This window comes from Monodelphis domestica, chromosome 3 (assembly GCF_027887165.1).
Source record: "Monodelphis domestica isolate mMonDom1 chromosome 3, mMonDom1.pri, whole genome shotgun sequence".
In the NCBI taxonomy this organism is placed as follows: Eukaryota; Metazoa; Chordata; class Mammalia; order Didelphimorphia; family Didelphidae; genus Monodelphis; species Monodelphis domestica.
Window position 1 is genome coordinate 61,398,862 of NC_077229.1, and position 21,462 is coordinate 61,420,323.

Consider the following 21,462-nt stretch of genomic DNA (forward strand, 5'->3'; position numbering starts at 1 on the left):
AAAAGGAGCATCTCTCATTTATACTCTTCAGCTCACTTTACAGAGGTTTGGGTTTTTCCTAGACTTCCCTGACACATTTTTTGCAATGATATCTAGATTTCTTGATGATGTTCTAGACCCAAAATAAGTTTTACTTTGTTTAAAAATATGTTTACCAAGATTGAAAGATTTGCTACGTTTGTAAAAAAAATTGTGACAAATATCCATCAGTTCATAGGCTTTTAAAAATGCCATACAGCAACTCATGTGCAAAAAATGATAGTGTTTGTTTGCTATTATAATTTACTGGACTATTGAGAATTTTGGGGATATTAATACATACATATTTGTACTACTGTTCTTTATAAAAAAAAAAAGTTACCATGTGAAATTCATCTGCTTGTACTCATAGTGGATCATGGCCAGGCATGAAGAGGAAATGGATCTCATTTTTGGTGAGAAAGCCTTGTATTCTATATTTTCTTAGCTGACACAGTGTGTCAATGATTATAAGCTATATTTTTATTTTTAAAACTTTTATTATTATATTTTTCTTGCATGTGCAATATATTATTTCAGTTTTTATTTTTTCTCTCCTTTTTATATTTGAAGCACATGTCATCAGTATTAAGATTTTCTTTAACTTTTTGATTTTGCAGTAATATAAGTTTAAAATACATTTGCTATAATGTCAATGCATGCCCCAAAAAGCTTGAGACTATAAAAATGATGCCACTAATTGTTTTAAAAAAATTAGTGGACTCTGCTTAATGATTCTGTCTGATTCCAGGACAAGATATCCAAAAGAGCCATTATACAGGGCCAAAGATAAACCAATCCAGAACAGATTGATGCACTTCCAAGCCAATACAAAGGACTTGAACCTAGTGTGAAGACTCAAGGTTGTGACACTTAACATATGTTAAGACATAGTCCTTCCTTGTATCCATGCTCTTTGTGAAAATACTTATAGACAAGTATCCCAAACTTGTCTCCTATAATCTAGTCCCTTTTCTGTCTTCATAGTGTGGCAAACTTTCTGTAGTCCTGGCTACTGAATGGGTAAATGCATCATTGCTTATATCATTTTAATTGGGCCCGAGTCAAGGACCTGTTATAGATTTACTTTTCCTCAACTTAGAATTTTTACACATAAGTCTTTGATAGTCTATATTTTCATCCAGAAATGTTCTTTTTTATTTGGATTTTTCTGATGTTTTTTTAATTTCTCTTACCAATTGATTCATATACCTCATAACTCAGCCATGCATCCCTAAGTGATCCTCTGTTTTTCAATCACCCTCTACATGGGGAAATGTAAAAATATTATTATTTTAAATTGCAAAGTTTAAATTCCTTTTAAGAAGAATTTTAGGCTAAGAAACATGCTACCTCTACAAATCCAGAAACTGAACTGTTTGGAGAAAACTACATGAAGATGCCTCCAGACCACAAGCTGCACGAGAAGATCAAGAATGAACTTTGGGTGTGGTTGATTGAACATTTATTTGTATCTATACTTTCATGCCAAAGGGGACTGCCCCCTAACTTGTTTTTTGTCAATGCATCTAGCAATTATTGGTTTTGTTCTTTTTTCTTCTTATCCTCAAATTATTGTAATATTTAAGTTGATTATGTTTTCATGATCCTTTTGGGGAAAATCTTTTCCAAGAAGGATCAAACGGGGAAATGTAAAAATGGAGATTTGAACCCTGGACTTCAATTTCCAGAAGTCCTTGGTAGCTCCCAAAGTTCCCTATAATCCCACCAGAGGTCCTCACCTGGGCAGAGAGCAAAAGGGATATTTAAACTGACTGTATGGCCCCTCCTTGGCTCCTGGCTTCCGCTTCTGGGGACATGCGGCTCTCTACCAGGCAGGCAAGATGTAGGTTGCACATGCTTTCCTTATTTTGTATTTTCTTTATTTCTTAATCTTTAATAAACCCCTAAAAATATAATACTTTTAGCAGAGAAACTAATTTTAACTGCTACACTTCTCCAAGTTCCCCTAACTCAACATCACTGGAGAAACACCATGACATAAAATAAAGATTTTAGAGCAAAAAGGATCTAGGTTCAAATCCTAGCTCTAATACTCCCCACATGCATGACAATTCCAGGCAAATCACTTCCCCATTCTGACTTCCACTTTCCATTCACATCAGCAGAGAGAGGTCTCTCTTCTAGCTCTCAAATCTAGATATGATCAAAATCCAATTTATTATATTTTCCCCAAAACTACCTCCCACAACTGCTGTGTGACTGTGGGCAAGTAATTTAACTCTCTGGGCCTCAACTTCCTTCATATTTTGTGGTCACTGCTAGTTCATAATGTAGAATCTCCCAATTCCTTCTGATCTGCTATAAAAGATTCAACTTCTCTAGGGTGGGGGTTAAAGATAAAATGTGATTAAACCCAATATCAAAGCCCAGGAAGAGAAAATGACTGAAAGGGCCAAAATGACATGGAACTTTCCAGGTAAGCCCCCTTGCCCCATGGAGAGTGGTTCTAGTCCTGGAGAATGGCCTGGAGCATGAGAGGTCCTGTGCCTTGAGGCCAGCTCTCACTCCTCTACTTTTGGGGGGAAGGGAAAAGGGAAGAGGGGAACAGACAGATGGACTCTTCATTGGAAGAACCATTTTAGATAAATATGAACTAAATTCATAATAGGATGGTATGACTATCTTTAAAAAGCAGCTTCCTATCATATCATATAGGAAACTTATTATACAGTTAGATCATGGCCTATTGGTTGAAACTAATGCAGTTCTTCATGTAGAGAACTATTTTCAATTTTTGAAAAAGGCAACTGGCATCAGTTTAACCAGAAAAAAATAAACAAAACCAGCTCTACCTGCTGCCCCTGCCTACTCCAAATTTACACAGCAAGCAATCAGGACCTTGAATGCTATTTAGAAGGGCACGCCAACCAGGAAGTAATTTGAACCAAACTAACATTCACTAAAAGGGATCAGAAATAAAGATAGGCCTTGGACCTGGAGTTCTAGCAGTAGGTGTGCCACAGTAATCACATCTGCACTTGGGACTTATTAAAGCTGCTTGGAGAAAGCTCTTCTGATCTTCTAGCATCCAGTTGGTTCTTCGTTACCATGGTCACAGATTAAAGGCAGAATGGTATGTACTGTTTCTAGGATGAAACAGTGGGTCTAACTCCCCTCCCCACAAATCAGGTCCCTGAATTAACATCCTGCTTGACAAAGAGCTCTTAAAGTGGGATTCTAGCACAAATATATTTGATGACTGTATACTCTGAATGCTCAGGAAGAAATGGAAAAATGCAAAAAAATATACTGCAAAAAGATCAAGTCCTTCTGTTAATAATAAAACTGCTCACATTCTTAAAGTACTACAACTCCTGAACTCATTGAAACTCTCTCCCCTTATTTTCTTAGTAATAACTCAGATGGAAGAGCAAAGGCTAGGCAAATGTGGTTAAGTGACTGGCATGGGTCTACACAGTTAGGAAAAGAAACTTATATTCTCAAAAGTATTCAGAGGATCAATTCAAAGCCCGTTTTATAGAACAAGAACAGTGGAGGGCAATGGAAATTTAACCCCATCCTCAGATCTGCAATTACACCATAGAATGAAGGAAAGTTGGAAACCCTTCCTTCATAAAAAAAAGTCCACCTGGTAGTTGAAGAAAACAATCTAAGGCCAGGAAGTGGCCTTAAAGTTATCCTGTGCAATATTCTTCAGTAATCCATGGTGCCTATTTGCTTTGCCAGATTATTGCCACTGAACTCTTGTTGCTCAGTAAGGCATTATAGTTAGGTTTGGTGGGACCTTCACTAAGAGGCAAGACAGGGAAAAGATTCCAAGAGTGTAGTGGGTTCTTTGGTTACACCACAAAGCATCTCTACTATAAGAGAAAAGGAAACTTCTGCCTGCATTCATGTACCAACAACTTGACTTGTCCTTAGCCTCCTGATCAGCCCACTGGCATGCTCACTAAATGGTCTTCCCCATTTTCCATCACTGGTATCAATGCTATTATACTCTTGTTCAGAAACAAAAGGCAGCTGTCTGCAAACTGGGTAGTAGCAGACCAAAATTAAACAGTCTTGGGAGGGGGAGGAAGGGGGGAATCTTGACCTCAGGAATTGTCAGTGAATGGTCCAGAATGACTCTCTGGAATCACATCCAGAGAGGAAAAGACACAAAGTACATACCACAGATGCAAAGACGTATTTTTGGTCCTTCTCTTGTAGCAGCAAAAGTACGTCAGTCAACAAGACAGCAAGAACATCTATTAAGAAAGCAGGAGAAGATCAGGAAATGCTGTGAAGAAATAGACAACTGAGAAGGACAGGAAGTCAAGAGGGTTCAGACTGCATCTCTGAGCTGATACCTCTGGCAAGTACCCTGGTCACTATGGGACTCATGGTCCTCATCTATAAGGTAAGGGGACTGAATGAGTCTCCTCCTCTGACTGTTCATGTGCAGCCTAGACAGGCTCTTTTAAGTACAATAATTTCACTCTCCTGAGTCTAAGAAGCTCTTTGGAATGAGAAGTTCCTGACCTTCCTTCAATCTGGATTAGAGAACATGGAGGTATGTTGCTTTCCCATTTCAACCACAAGTAAACTCTGCAATAAGTCAATGATCAAGGTAGAGTCCATTTCTAAAGGTGTTTCCCAAAGGAAAGAAAAGGCCAACTATAATCTTATGCCTGGAAAATTGGGCAAGGAACATTTCTGCATTGTTTGTAACAAGTTCCAGAAGGAGTGCATTACTATGGCTTAGCTACAGGGATATCCAACTGTGGGTTACTGGAAGGAAAGAAGCTAATCTGAAGCTAGGCCTCCTTTGGTGATCTGAAGAGATTCTGCCTTTTAAAGACAACCTTGCTTCCTGATCTTTTGTGGGCAAAAAGATGTTATGGGGCTGACATGACATGGGTTGATGTTTATTTCCTTGACTGTAAACCCCAAGTCTCTCAAAATAATGTGTTTTCATGGGAAAACCCAAGAGTGGAATATACTATTGCTAGTTTCAATATTTTCCCAAATTAGGAAAAGAAATGATTTGTATAGTTAATTTGTTACCACACCTAAGGACCATAATGGTCTCATCTTGGTGCAAATAAAACAATGAATCTAATTGTTTTCCTTTATATTCCCATGTTCAGCACATTGAGTAGCACATGGCAAGTACTCAACAGGTGTTTGCTGATTGACCCTGGCAAACCTAAGTGACACCTGCCAACACCCACCATATCTTTTTCCCTGATGAGATGTTACCTTTCAACCGCCCTGATGCAGTTTTCCAGCACAGCATTCCATCAAGATGGAGCTGCCTGTGAAGCATATCTTCCTTCCGGAAAGTCAGCCCATTTTTGAGTTTGCCAGAGGACTTCAGGTCCATTTTGCCAACAATCTCTTTGAGACGCTGCCCCTTCTCACATTCATTCACTTTGGCATCAACTTGTGTGATGATGTCTTTTATTAGGCCAAGAGCCTGGTTCAAGTCTTCATAATCTTCAGTACCAGCTACCATAGAAAGGAGAGTTAGTTCTTCACATTTTTAAAAAAAGCTCAGCAAATATAAGAAATGATAGTCTCAACCCTCCAACAAATTTAGAAATTTCATAGGGCTCCCTAAAACAAAGAACTGTTTGTGCCAATGCACAGTTCTCATTTTTAATGCAGCGAAATAAATGCACCTAAAGTGATCCCAAAATATCCTCCACAGGTCAGAGACAGGGGGAAAATCCTTTAAGAAGTCTGCTCAAAGTCAACAGAGGATCTTATTTGGAATATAATAGATAGTATATGGAACAAAAATGAAATGATCATAGTATTTAATTATCAGACAGTAATATGATACCCATAGAGGGATAGCATATCTGGTACCTTCAGTATTCTGAATAATACGCTCCACCAGCACAGGGTACTTGGTAATGCGCTGAGTAACCAAAAGAATGCACTCCTGAACACCAAGCCGTCTCACAATGGAGAAGTTGCCAATTTTCTATGGAAAGAAAAAGCCAAAGCTTACAAACATTAACTAATGAGCTGCCAAAATTCATTACCCTAGGCAAAACTTTTAATTCTTGAGCAACCAAAATTCAGTCCTCTACCCAGACCAATTATCTGCTTTCTATTTCTCCATATTCTGATCAGAAACACTCAGCCTTCTGACATTGGTGTTATAGGGTATTAAGCTGCCTGAACACTTTTGAAAGCATACACCTTGCATTTATCTGATAGCAATGATGATTTTCAACTTGTAAAAATCAAGAATAAAAGGGAGGGTGCACCTTCCAGGGAGAACAAGGGATTAAGCTTGGTTGGAGCCCCTCCTTCTCCCCCCTCCCCCAATACTGGCAGTACTCCAGCCATTAATCCAGAAAAAACTGAGAGCATGGCCTTTTATATATCAGGGCTGGACAACCCTAGTGACAATGTTGCATATTTGCTTCTTTTTTCTATTGAGTGAAATTATTTTATTTGGATATTTTTCTGGTTCTCCAGCATGAGGTAACATATAGCCCTGCTCCTAAGATTGGCATATGCCCTCTAGGAGTCCTCTCCCCTCCCTTCCTGTTTAGTTCAGTTCCTTCTGGACCAAATTAGCTTGCTGTACTTTTATTGGTTTTTTTTAATTAAAAAATTTTTAAATTTATTTTTAAATATTTTTCCATGTTTACATGATTCTTGCCGTGCTTTTAAAAAGAAACACTCTTGTGAACTATTTATGACTTTGCTGTTCATGAACAAAAAGCATCAGATGGATCCAAGTTTTCAACACTTACAGTTCCTGGGCTCTAACTTCTTTTTACCTTAATCATGTTTTGGAATTTCTTGTTTTGCGAGAGCAATTCCTTGTAATGACTGACAGCTTCATTGTGACCACTGCAAAATATACCATATTTTTCTTTCATTCTTTCTCCATTTTCACCTGAAAACTAACATAAAAGAGATGGAAAATAAATCACAGGAAGCCTGCTTATAATCACCACATAGGCTAGCTTCTTTATTCATTTCATCAGGCTTCAAAACAAACTAAGGGTCTTAATTTACTTACAATTTTAGTTTCTCCTCTAAAAAAGGAAAAGAAAAACCTTAGAGGCACAGTGCTCAGACTCACAACATGACAAAATAAAATAAAAATTTTACTAGGTCGCAAAAAGAGACAATGCCTTGCTAACACAAGCCAGAATGATAAAATATCTCAAAATCCAGAAAATGTTAGAAAAGCTGATAAAGAAACTCAGGTTGCTGTAATATGGATTTTTATAAAGAATACAAAATAACATCTAGCTTAGAAATTGATTCAAGAAAGAACCCTGAAGTCACGAGAAAGATTTGCAATTCTCTTTGGGAATTTCTACTTGCCATTTCAAAAGTGACCCAAAGCATAAATACCACCTGCGAACATGCTTGGTACATTTTACCCCTTTTACATATGAATTTCTGCAAAGAGAATAGATCCTCCCAGAAGCCTACTATTGAAACAGCTCCCTAAAACAGGCATACTATCTAGTTCTCAAAAGGCACAGGATATATGCTTATCTACTGATCAGAGATGCTGGAATTTCTATTTTACATTGATGTTTCCCAATTATCATAGCTCCCACCTGTTGTACCAAGAGATCTCCAATTTTCTGGATCACATAATTCTGATCACTGCCCTCTGCCAACGATTCTCGGCGTCGTTCTTTTAAGCGGTACAAAAACTGCCCATGCATTTCCAGCAAGTCATCCACACATGGAAAAATGCGGTTGAGGACTCTGCTACTAAACTGCATTTCTTCCTTCAGTGCTCTGGAATAGACTTTCAACATTATCTTCAGAGTTCGGACATGGTGCACTTCAGTCTGCATTAACTCTGGAGGAAACACAAACTGCCAACATTGAGAAGCAACTTCAGCAGAATCACAATCCTTCCCTTCATTTATGGGAATGGCCCCCCATGCATTTGTCCAGGCTGACCTGACATACCCTGAATTCACTTCTTCTACCTCTCAGAATCCTCTTTCTGCAAAGCTCAGCTCTGGTACCACCTCCTTGAAGAAGCCTTCTCCCAGATAAACCCTACTGATTAGTGCCTTCCTCCTCCTCAGATTACCCTGCAATTACTTATTTGTCCAGGCAATGTCCTTTCATCATAATGTAAGTTCTTGTGGGTAGGGAATGTTTTCTTTTTGTTCTCCTATTCCCAGATTAGCATAGTACCTTATAAATAGCTGGAAGCTGAATAATGCCTAGATTAGAATGATTCTAATCACTAGTTAACAACTGATTTAATTTTCAAGTTTTCCTAGTGTTTCATATGTATGAATTACTTCAATAGATCCTAGTAAGCCTAGGAGGGCTGCTTGTCTAGGGTCACACAGTGAGTAAACACTGAGCAAACATCAGGAAGCATTAACAGAAAGTTCAGCAAATCCATGAAGCCTAAGCCTGAGTGAGTAGGTGCTTGGTGCAGGCATGGCAAGAGAGGCAAAAGAAACCGAGAGAGGGAGAGCAGTCTGGAATTAGAGTATGAGATGGTGCAAAATAGATCTGGAGTCCCAAAGCTTGGGGTTCAAATTCTAGCTCTCCTAATTATTACCTGCATTGCCTCAAGCAGAGATTTGATCTTCTGGATAAGGTCTCCCTTTCCTTATCTAGAAAAAGGACAGGAATTGGCCTAGATGATCTATCTAGTCCCTTTCCACCTTAAATCCTGATCTTGCCACAGAGGCTGGTTTCTCCGTATAGTTGGTAAACTGGTCCCAAAGGTAGTGACTCCAAAAGGAGTTCCAAAAGTATTGGGAGCAAGTGGCCAAGGCAGAAGTACATTACTGAGCACCTGGCAGGTGAAGATGTAGAGTAAGGGAGAGGGAGAAATAGAGCAAGAAAAGACCTGCTGTCATGATGTTTTACAATTAGTTTTGTTCTCAGCAAAATCTTAAGAGTGTACTATTAAAGGGATAGTCCATGAGCATTTAAAAATACAAACAGTGAACAATAAGAGCTGGCTTGGATATAACAATATTTCAGAGTAAGCACTAAACTTGTATTTTCTTTTTTTTTTTTTGGATAGAGTTACTAGACTGGCCTATTAGGAGAAAGCCACAAACTATAATGGACTTTGACAAGCTAGCAGTATAATTAAGAGAATATAGAGACCACACCTAAAGTTTGGTGCTAGGACTATAGTCTGTCTTGAGTTGACTATTCGTTGACTTGGTCCTGGGCATTTCACCATATTTTTGGATAACACAAAGAGAAGGAAATTTTTAAATGAAATTTAGTATGTCAGATGAAAATTTAGACTCCAAAAGATCTTAATAGGTCAAAAAGATGATCTAAAGATACAGTAAGAAAATTCAAAAGGGAGAAAAATAAAGTTTTACATTTGTTTAAAAAAAAACCAAAACAGTAGCACTGGAAATAACAACTAGATAAAGTACAAGAAGATGGAGGAAAGGAAAGACTCCCCTAACAATGAGGGCTTTCCAAAGTGAAATGAGGTAACTTCAAAGAGAGTGAGTTCTCAATCACTAGGTCTTCAAAGAGAAGTTGAGGAGATTGAAAAGGGGGAGATGAGATGATCTGATGTTTCAAGATATTAAATATCATTTGTTTTAATTGCATTGTCCTGTTTAATTTACAATATGCTTTAGAATACCATATACTATTTATGATATGTCATATAGAGTTGAATAAATAAGGCAGTTATGGCATCTTCTATAAAAAAGATGGACAGGACAGGTAGGGGGCATGGTGCATAGAGAGCTAGGCCTGAAATCCGGGCAACCTGGGCTCACATTTGGCCTCAGACTCTTCCTAGTTGTGTAACCCTGGGCAAATCACTAAATCCCATTTGCCTAGCCCTTGTCCTTCTGCCTTAGATTTGTTGCTAAGACAGAAAGTAAAGGCTTAAAATAAATAAATAAATAGTTGTACATCAGGTACTTGAACAACCACATTTTTAAGAAATGCCATTGTTGGGGGCAGCTGGGTGGCTCAGAGGATTGAGAGCCAGGCCCAGAAACAGGAGGTCCTAGATTCAAATCTGGCCTCAGACACTTCCTAGCTGGGCAAGTCACTTAACCCCCATTGCCTAGTCCTTATGGCTCTTCTGTCTTAGAACCAATATACAATATTGATTTTAAGACAGAAGGTAAGGGCTTTAAAAAAAACTGCCATTGTTTCTGTGGAAAAATCTACTCTGATATACATAATTTCAACTTAAAGTATTTTCCCCTCAAGGATATTACTTTCCCTTGGTGCAAGGACTGATTCCAAAAGCAAATGCAATATGGAGGTTTTACTGACTCCAGTTGCTATGCTTTTTAATGTAAACTGAGAAAGCTATACAACTAGGCTGTTCCACAATAATAAGAGTAATAATAATGCTTTCAGGATTCAGAAAAAGAAATGAAGCTGATTCTCAATCAACCACACATTTACTGAGTATATTGTAGAAGCTGCAAAAGACAGGCAAAACAGGTAGCTCTTGATGGAACTGTGAGTTGATAAAACCAATCTGAAAATCAATTTGGAATTATATGAAAAATATGGCTAAAAAGTTCATAATTTCTGATTCAGAGATCCCACTGATAGGCATATAACTCCCCTAAGAAGGTCAAATGAAGATCCCATATACATAAAAATATTCATATTAAGACTTTTTTAGAATGCAGTGGAACATCATTGTACTCTAAGAAACAACAACTATGAACTCATCCGAATGGGCAGAGTGAAGCAAGCAAAACCAGAAAAATTATATAATGACAACAAAAATCCAAAATTAAACACTGCAATTACAATAACTAAGCACCCCCCCCCCAATAAAGGTAAGAAAATATAACTCTCTCCTTTGTAGAAGTGGGGAACAATGGGTGTGGAATAGCATATAAATTGTCAGACCTGACGTCTTGGTTAATTTAGTGAATCTGTTTTTTAAGAAAGGATTTCTTGTCATGAGGGATGGCTTGCTGGGTTGAGAAGAATATAATCAGAACCAAAGGTGATATAAAACCAAAAGATAATAAATAAATTTTAAATTGGGAAAATTCAATATTTGAGTACCTGTAACTTATAAGAAATAGCTAGGTGATGGATGAGACATTTATAACTTACATGTGGAGTTAAGATTTATCCATGTATTATTAACAATGCAAGTTTGCCAAGTGTCAAATGCATGGCATATCCAGGAAATACTACAGAAGAGGAAGGGAAGTAGATTGTGATAATTTGGGCCAGTTATGGAATGATTAATGGAGGTGGTTAGACTAGAGCTATATTTTGAAGATCGGGTAAACTTTTTAAAAGAGGCAGTAATTCTCTCAATCCATAGAGTAGAAAGACTCAGAAGGTCCTAAGTTCTGTCTTATACTTACAGGTTAGATCAACTTAGGGTTGGGGGTGATAACACAAGTTTAGGCAGCAATCACCAAAGCACCTGAAAGCAAATGGACATGGCACAATGCTCTGGCACAGTGCATGGATTCCTCAGTTAACTCCTACAGTGAGTTTGGCCAGGTCTACCCTTACTGGCTGATATAATAACTTTATAGTGATATTTGTACACCAATATACTCATTTTAATTTGTTTTGGGCCAGCAGATAGAGCACCAGGCCTGGAGTCAGGAACACATTTTCCTGAGTTCAAATCCAGATTCAGACACTTACTAGGTAGGCTCTATGACCCTGGGCAAGTAATTTAATTGTATTTATCTTGGTTTCCATATCAAATGAGTTGGAGAAGGAAATGGCAAACACTACCATCCCTTTGCTAAGAAAACCCCAAATGGGGTCACAAAGAGTTGGACATGACTGAAAAATAACAACAATCTGCCTGACCACATAATTAGTGGCCAATACAAACAACATATTTGAAAAAAGCAAAGAACCTGACAAGTAAGACTACTAATACAGTGGGGGCAAAAGAGGACAAGTGAATTACTGGGATCATATTCCCCATATTTGAGGAAGAAACATATCCTGTTGTATCAGTAATATTCTTATGAGATCCTGAAGAGGATCTCATTTTTAGCAATGGCAAACATTTGCAAGAAAGAATTTTAAAAGTTATGACATTCTTATAAGAATTGTCTTTACAAGATTATGAATAACATAAGTGGTCAAGCAATGTTAAGTCTCCACCAAAATACCTTCCACATCATGGCACTCCAAAAAGGATGCCAAAAGGCACTCCTTACAAAAGCATTGATAGTTCACAGTTTTAATCAACAGCCTGGCTCAAGATCCTAAGTGACTGCAATCCCACTTAGTCCTGGAGTCCAATCAGAAATAATGAGTTGGCTGGCTTCTGTGAAGGCAAAATTGATTCTATATTTCATCAAGCACTTTTTAAATGGCTATTCTGTACAGAGCATTGTGCTCCCTGATGAATGCTGACTGATACAACCTGAAGGTGTTTAAAGCAATAGAATAATAGCAACAATAATGCTTTTAGAGAGGCAATGTAGAGGGTAGAAGGCTAGTCCTGGAGAAGGAAGAAAAACCTGGTTTCAAGTCCTGCTCTGAAATAGGCATTTGAACAGACAGACAGACATGGTATATAGATGGGATGGATGAACAGACAGAAATGGATGTAATAAATAGATATACACACATAGAGATAGTCAGCTAGACGGACAGGTAGACAGACAAATGGACACAAATAGATTGATAACACTTACTAGCTCTGTGACCCTCCCGGTTTCAGGCATCATTCTAAGTTACCAAGGAGTTGCTTGTCTTCATCAATAGAGGGTTTTTGTACCAGAAATTTCCTACATCAATGAACTCCCAGGTCCAAATCAAACAATATTACTACCAACTTGTATATCTTGCCATGCATGCCTGTCTTCCTAACTACCCTGAGAGATAGGCTAGAGGTCTAGACCCTATTTTACAGGTAAGGAAACTGACAGGAAGAGCTTAAATGACTTGACTAAGATTAGAGCTGGGACAACTCAAGCCTCTCAATACCTACTCCAATACTTTTCTGGAGCCCAGAAGAAAGAGCTTCCTTAGTACAATGGCCAACATGGTGCTAAGTAGAATCCCTTTTTCAACATGTGGACAAATAAGTAACTAGAGGGCATTCCTAACAAATGGAAAGTTCCCATTCTTACCATAAATGACATCTTGTCTTTTCAGTACTTCTCTTTTTTGCTTCTTTGCATATGCTGGTTCTACAGAAAGACTCCAGGACTCAGCCTCAAACTCCTGGGCATCTGCTTCTATTTCACTTCTTAGTGAGGCAGAATAGGAATCTAGTTAAAAAATACAAATAGTCTGATTCATTAGAGGCAAAGTCCTACTCTATTCTACCCTCCTTTATGCCGTTTAACATACCAACAATAGCATTTGCTACAAGGAAATTATTTGAAATTCTAGAAATAAAGACATACCTTCCACAAAAATAGATTCAGTAGTCGATGATGCAAGTGAAAGAGAATCATCTGTTGTCTGCTTGAATTTTAGAAATCCAGAATCACTTTCATCCATTTCTCCTGTACCTGATCTAAATAGGAAAAAATAAATGAATTCCAGTCTGGCCAATTAGATTAGTGGCTAATTAGAGAAGTTTGTTTGTCTGTTTTGTATATGATTTCCATATATTTTTCTTTGTTATAGGGATGATAGATTAGGAACAAGGACTCAAAGACTTATTACATTATAACGAATGAGAAAAAAAAAAGTATTGAAGGTAGGTTTTTAGTGATTATTTGGAACTTATTTTAATCTGCAGGATTGGAAAAGTGCTCCAAACCTTTAGGGCATAGGGTTTAGCTCCTTGAAGTAAAGAGTAGAGAAATAGACCTCTTATCCTGTGAACAAAAATGTAAATAAACCCAGTGATTCTAGGTTAGCTTCAAATACTACTATATGGGGAATTTGAGGCAAAGGACCTTAATAAATAGATAAGCACTAGCATTAAGTAATTTGAAACAGTGAACACAATAAGAAAATACAGAACATAACAGCTTTTACAAATGAAATTAATAAATTATGGAGCACAATGCCAAGTTTTAGTCAGGATTTCACTAACTAAAGAAAAAGTAGCAGCCTTACAAGTTCAGGACTATATTTTTAAAGAACATTCTAAAATAAATTAAAAATGTAATGGCATGAAACAATGAATGCTTACTCACATTTAAAGACAGAGACAGGAAATCAAGATGCAATATATATAATGAAAATCAACTTACCCAAATCTATTTAGAGTTCCAGGAGTGTTCATTGCCGACTGAAGCCTTCCCCTCGTTGAGATAGTCATTCCGACATGCCGAGGCAGGACTGGGGTGCCATTAGATCCTAAGAGGGTGTTCCGAGGTTGTTCTTTCAAAGAGGCTGCTACGGATGCAAACACAGAGTTGGTACTCAGAAAACGGGCAGGACAGTGAAGATTTCCAGTTCTTAAGCCCCTGTCAGAATGTGGCCGAAGAGCTGACAAGATCTTGGATGTTAAGAGTTCATTATCCAAAAAGACATTCTCATTCCATTTCCTAGAAAAAGAGCCATAAAAAGATATCTCGGGATGAGCCGAGATAGAACTGTTTCGGCTGCTGCTTTTGGAGTTTGTATTGCCCATGTCGACACCTGGGTCCCTCCAACTGAACACCGTGAGGATCTGAGAGGCAATGGCTTTAGAGTAGCGTGTGATCCTTCTAGAAATATAAAGCTCCACTTAACTTACTGTATTGGCTAACTCAGCAGGTCTGAAAGGCAGGAAATTGGTCCCTACTGTGCCCATTTAGTGTGGAAATGGCAAAGTATTTTCTCCGCTTATAAAACACCAAACCCATCACTGCTCACAGGTGATAGAAAAATCCTTTTATATCCAATGTGAACAAATAGATCAGAAAAAAAGTAGTTTTTGTGTAAGCTACATTATACCTGCACAACAGAGACCGACATTAACATTAACCTAAGGCTTAATAATATGTAGTTTGGGTGATTTTTATGACTGGCAAGTATAGCATTTGGCTGCACTGTGATCAAACATCACAAATAGAACTGTGATATCAAAACTGACAACAGAAAGATACTGCTTTGAAGACTGATTGTATGTGCTCATTTAACACACATTAAATTTACATGTTAAAATTTAATTAACTAAAAAAACTTAATGTGTAATACCCAAAGAGTTCCTTCCATTTGCTAGTTAATTGATAGATTCAAATGATATATTTATCTCTTATCTTTTTTACTTAAAAAAATGCATTTCTCTCAATTGAAAAATAATCATTCTGCTAATATTTCCTCTTACTCCAAATACCAATCCTCAGTCAAACCTGAACAAGACAGGCTTAAGGTCCAATTTGACTCTCGCCACACAAAAGGCATTTCAAAACTGTACCATGGCCACATAAAGAGTCATACATTATGAGGATTAAAATACACCTGTCCAGTGGCTGACTTTAGCAGAGTGTCTGCCACCATTTTGCCTTGAACTAGAAAATCAACCTACAACAGAAGGAAAAGAGTCAATCCATCAGATCTCAGCAGTTTGTCTACAAATTGGCACCTTTAAGTAAGCCCAGAAGACGAGGAGTGAACTAATCTTCACTTAATCTCCGTTTCAGAACTGGAATCAGAATTTAGATCTCAGGGCAGGCTTAATATGGACTGGCACTGAAAAGAGAGATCCTAGCTGCACCTTTTTTACAGAGAGATAAAGATACAGGGAATTTCAATGATCAATGATGGAGAATAAATGAGTTTGTAAATAATATCAGAATCTAAACAATGATTCAGGTGAAAGTTAGATTACATCTAACCTAAGAATTCTTATCATAGCTTAAAACAATATTGGAGTGAGGGTCATCTATGAGACTATAGAATTATATACAATTATGTATATAATTCTATAGTATATATATATAAAATTGTATATAATTCTATAGTCTTTGAGACTATGTTATAGTCTCATCAGAGCCTATAATATAATAGCTCAATGAGTTAAGCAACCCTGGTATTATTATTTGACAGGAGATGTTAGGTGCCTTGTTTGAGGTACCACAACAAACAATTGAGCATCAAAGCCAGAAGGTGACTCAGGGTGGCCACTTCAGTTGAGTACCAACTTTTTCCTCTACAGTGACATCAATCTCCTAATTTGGAAATAAGGTAGCTAGCACCTAGCATATGACTTTAGAAAGCTTAGGGTGGGCTCAGAGGAGCACAGACTTAAAACTAGAAGGGGCCCATAGAAATCTAATCCAGCATCCTTCATTTTACAGATAGAAGGCAAGAGAAGTTAAATGATGTCACCCAGCCAATCAGTCAATAATTATTAAATTCCTACTAGGTGCTAAAGGAATGTATCAAGGAGGCACTAGAGACAAAAAAGTAATAACTTCTGGCCTCAAGAAGCTCATCTTTGATCAGGGATAGTAAGTGCAGTCAGAATTCGAACTTGGATTTATAGGATCAGAGATGTAGAGCTGGAAGGAACCTCAGAGAACATCTTGTCCACATCCTTCCTTTTATAAATGAGGAAACTGAGGCCCAGAGAGGTGCCTAATCTAAAGTAACCCAGGCAGCAAGTGTAAGAAGCAGGAATAGAGCCCAGTTCCTATGTCTCCAAGACCATTTCTCTTTGAAATGAGCCATGCCACAGACTGTCCATTCATCAGTCCAAGCTGAAGACTGACTCCCTGAAATTTTCCAACAAGAAGAGCTGTCTAGTCACAAAACAAAGTAGCATGATATAGTGGCAAAAGGGTTGAACTTAATGGCAAAGGGATTTGGATTTCAGTTCTGCTTTTGCCCTTTAACTGGGGTATTATAGGCAAGATCTTTAACCTCTCTGATCCTCAACAGAAATAATGACATGTGGGGTACCTCCAACAGAGAGCTGTCATGAGGCTTATGGCATTTATTAAGCACCTACAGTGTGCCAGTTCCTGGGCTTGGGGCTGAGGGTACCAAGAAAGGCAAGACCAAACACACAAACAGCTCCTGCTCTTAGGGAGCTCAGACTACTGGGGGAAGATGATACCAAGATGTACCCCTTAAAGCTAAAAATGCCAGCTACTAGTAAGGCCACCTACAAGAGTGATGGAAACCCTAAAAAAAAGCATGTCTTTAAAGTGGATCAGGAGAGAAACAAATATGGATAGCAAGAATACTAGTATTATAGTTTTAGAGCTGGAACCAATCAATTAATGAACACTGTGCCAGGCTCTGATGATACAAATACAAAATGAAATCATCTTGACTCCTGGGCATCAAAACAAAGGGATGGAGTCTGGCATGTGAGGAACAGAGAACTCAGCCAGTCTAGCTCACTGAAGCTGGAAAGATAGGATAAGGCCAGGAAGTGCAAGACTTTAAAAAGCTAACCAGAGCTTCCATTTATCCTAAAATAAAAGTTCTTAACCTTTTTTTGTGTGTCAATCAGACCCTTCTGGCAGTCTAGGAAAGTATAGATCCCTTCTCAGAATGATGTTAGTATAATATGCAATAGTACAAAGGAAACCGAATACACAGAAATATAAACAAAAAGTCTTGGACTCCGGGTTAGGAAACCTTGTTCTAGATGCAGTAGGCAAGCCCACAGAGTTGGCTGAGTAGAGGAATGCCTTAGAGAGATCACTTAAGGAAAATCACAGGATGAAGGATAGTTGGGAATGAGAAGATACCTGAACTAAGGTGGTAGTTGTGTGAGTAGACAGAATTTGGGTCAATTGTGAGAGGTCTAGATGTGTGCTGTAAGGGAAGAAAGGTTACACCAATGTTATGAGCCTAGAAAAATGGTAGTGCCTTCAACAGAAATAGAGAGGTTTATGACATTAGTGGTCTTCAAATCTCATCTCCCTCATTTTACAAATAAGGAATCTGAGTCAAGGAAGTCAGCAATCAAGAATCCTAGGTTGGACTCTTTTTTTACAACCAGCTGAGGCCTTAGTTTCTTCATCTATAAAATGAGTGATTTGCATCAGATGATCCCTTAGGGCTCTTCCAGCTCTAAATATTCCGATATTATAAATTCACAAAGACATGGAGGGCTTTGTGGTTTGTACCATGAATCTACTAGAAAGACTGAAGTTATTACTAACTTTTCTTTATCTTTCTAAGCCCCCAAAATGTCTCATCTCACACTAATCGTTATATCCCCTGCACTTTCAAGTATACAAAATATGCAAGATATCAAACTCTATCATATAAAATTTAGTTTACTGATAAGAAAGCAAGAATTCACAAATTTTGGACACATACAACACATTTATTTCTATCTGACAAAATCAAGGAATTAGGTATTCTGATAAATTATATATCAGTCCTAGTCTTTCCCCTACAACTCCTTTACATCACCAATTCCCTCTAGAAAGTTCCACCTGGATGACTCATTGGCAGTTCAAACTCAACATATCTAAAACAGAATTCATGATCCTAAATGCATCACTTATCTAAATAATCCTATTTCGATCTTATAAGGACTTCACCATCTTTACAAGAATGAAGTCACACTCCATATTCTTCCCTTTTCCAATCTATCCTCCATAAAGCAGGGAGTGGGTGGGTGGGTGGCCATGACATACTCTTCTTCCTGTAAAAAAAAATCATTTCCTTATCAACCCTAAGATAAAACACAAACTCCTCAGTCTGGCATTTGATAGCCCACCACAACCTGACTCTCGACTGCTTTCCAGGTTTATTTAATATCATTCCCCTTCACACACTTTCATAAAGGCCAATTACTGGCTCTTCTCCAAACCTGGCATTCCAGTTTCCATTCTATGCATTTGTTTGTTCAGCCTATTTTCTCAGCCTGGAATGGATTTTTAGCTTCCTTTTAGGCTTAGTTCAGATGCCATCCTTTTGTGAAACCTTTTCTCATCTCCTCGGTTCTTGCATTTCCTTATCTACACCCATGAACTACATTTCTATTAGAACAAGCTTCCTGAGGACAGAAATGGTTTCATTTTTATTTTTGTATTATTGTGCATCAGAGATGTTAAATAAAATGCCTTTGAATCAGTGCCAAGCAAAGAAAAGGCAATCGATAAAATATCTGTTAATTGGATTTTCATTTAACTAAACAGTTTGGTTACTAAAAAATTACCACACATGGATTATTTCATCTTCAATTAGTTAGAATATATGACATCAAATCTATAACTAAACATAATTAAATCTGACTCACTGATAATTAAGATGGCGTCTCAGGCTCTTACAGGGCCTCAAGATTATTAATCATTAGCAGAGGTTATACATGTGAAAACTACTACAGTAGGAACCCGAGTTAGAATTTTACCCCTAGCATATCCTTACCACGTGATCACAGGCAACAATTTAAATTTTCTGAGTTTCAATGTTTTCATCTGATTTAATATCTGCACCAGATTGTTTAGTCCCAGAGGTCAGGGACTGTTGCTTCTATATCTCCAAACTTAACTCAGTGGCTGGCACATAGTAGGCATTTAATAAATACTTGTTGCCTTGACTCTAATTCACATGGTTTTCGCTGGGAAAGTGTTATTAAGACCCTTAATAGATATAAACAGGAGCTATTACTTTTCCAAGTAAAACTACAAAAAAATCATTTATGATACTTGAAAAGATGCCTTTAAAAATACACGAGAGGCAGCTAGGTGGCTAAGTGAATAGAGCCAGGCCTGGAACTAGGAGATCCTGGTTTTTACTCTGGCCTCAGATACCACCTAGCTTAACTGCTAGCCCTTACTGCTCTTCTGCCTTGGAACCAATACTTATTATCACTTCTGAGATGGAAGGTGATGGTTTAAAAAAATGCACAAAAAATTTCCTTTTAGGAAGTCTTTAATATATTAATCTAGAGATATACCAAATGTCTTTCAAGCATTTCTTTTCTAGAAAAAGTTTGCCAAAGTTCTTCAATGTACACTCATCTTTTATATGACCTAATTAGCATTTTTACCTGGGCCTTCCTACTGCCAAAACAACTCCGACTTTTATAATGAAAACTATCAGTAATAGGTAAATGCTTTCAGTGACTGAGAAATAATGATCCTATAGTGTACAGATCATGCCTCTGCAGCAGACTGCCAACCTGGACTCTAAACTGAACAGCCAAATGTCAGGCCCAAGTATTCTAAGCTAAGGATAACAGCACCAGGAAAAGTTTCTTTAAGAAACTACCACCCCACATCTAAAAGATAACAAATTCAACTTGTAAAGTCTGGCCCATTGTGCCTCTGGCTCTACGAGAGATAATCAGAGCAAATATTCAGAATAACATGCTGCTTCTCTGAAATAAACATCCAATGACCCAGAAGTCAGTCATTTCTCAGAGTTTTGCTCTATGGGCCATAAGGTGAAGTACAAACATCATAAATGCCTGGCAGTATCTTCCCTAACACAAACCCCATCTTTGGAGTTTAATTAGCACTGTCTGCACACTGCTGAGATTTCCTATTGATTGCTGACAGCCTATCACAGTCAACTAGACTGAACACCACAGAGCTGTTTCATGGGAGACTAGGGGAAGGAACAGACATGAAAATAAGAAGTGAAGAAAAGTGAAAATAGGAGAAGTTGTCTGCTTTAAGACTGCTTTCCTGGCAATAGCAGTAGTCTTGTCTCACAGCAAGCACCCTGGTGTTACCTCAGTTTCCTTGCTTATTAAAAAGCCTTCCAGACAATTACAGTGTAAGTACTGTATGTACTAATCTCAGCTCTAGGACCTTACTTGGCCCCAAACAAATACAACAATACTCTAGCTAGTAGCCTAATTGTAATCAATTTGTAACAATCAATTTTTAATGATTTCTTTACAGAAATCTCATTGTACACATTAAATCCATTTTTTAAAAAACCCTTACCTTCCAACTTGGAATCAATATTGTGTATTGGTTCCAAGGCAGAAGAGTGGTAAGGGCTGGGCAATGGGGGTGAAGTGACTTGCTCAGGGTCACACAGCTGGTAAGTGTCTGAGGCCGAATTTGAACTCAGGACTTCCTGTCTCTAGGTCTGGCTCTCAATCCACTGAGATACCCAGCTGCCCCCTTCCTACTGCTTCATGACAATAGATGTGATCATTTGCACTGTGGCCAAAAATTCCTCCATCATTCTAGTCTCATCAAAAAAGCCCCCCAATATTTTTTTAATAGAGTGCCACCTCAGAAAGTGGGAGCATCCTGGGCATGGCAGCATAAGCCACTTCAGAAGCTCTGTCTTCTTCAAAGAACTGGCCCAATGTCATTTTATACAAGTTTTTAATTCCTCCAAATCATTCATTTTGATGAAGACTTTTTTTTTTCAGACTGAGAATATCTGCTTTCTCTGGAGTCTTCCTTCTAGCAAGCTCCAGCTATAGGTTAAGTTTTAAACAGACAATCAGGAAAATGAAGTAAAAAGAAGTTTTCAGTTCACAGTTCTAGTCTTTTCTAAGGTCTGAGAATAAGATTCAATCAATAAGAAGCTAACACATTGATTTCTCTTAACTACCTCATTTGATTGAACACAGCAAGAAGGCTTTAACCAGAGGAAAAAAATATAAAAATGAGAAAGCAAAAACAGAAT

General features: G+C 37.9%; 1 protein-coding gene across 9 annotated transcripts in view; it reads right to left on the reverse strand.

Annotated features, from left to right (window-relative positions):
* Window positions 1-21,462, reverse strand: part of ARHGEF18 (Rho/Rac guanine nucleotide exchange factor 18) — a 122,821-nt gene that overhangs the window by 21,025 nt on the left and 80,334 nt on the right. For 8 of the 9 annotated variants that reach the window (XM_056821995.1, XM_056821994.1, XM_056821993.1 and 5 more), the window contains 8 exons: window positions 14,163-14,307; window positions 13,362-13,474; window positions 13,083-13,223; window positions 7,584-7,834; window positions 6,786-6,911; window positions 5,857-5,974; window positions 5,245-5,493; window positions 4,174-4,250 (listed from right to left, as the gene is read on the reverse strand). In XM_056821995.1, coding sequence (XP_056677973.1) covers window positions 4,174-4,250; window positions 5,245-5,493; window positions 5,857-5,974; window positions 6,786-6,911; window positions 7,584-7,834; window positions 13,083-13,223; window positions 13,362-13,474; window positions 14,163-14,307 — 1,220 coding nt within the window. The remainder of the gene's footprint in view (window positions 1-4,173; window positions 4,251-5,244; window positions 5,494-5,856; window positions 5,975-6,785; window positions 6,912-7,583; window positions 7,835-13,082; window positions 13,224-13,361; window positions 13,475-14,162; window positions 14,308-21,462) is intronic. The other variant, XM_056821998.1, reaches the window with a different exon arrangement.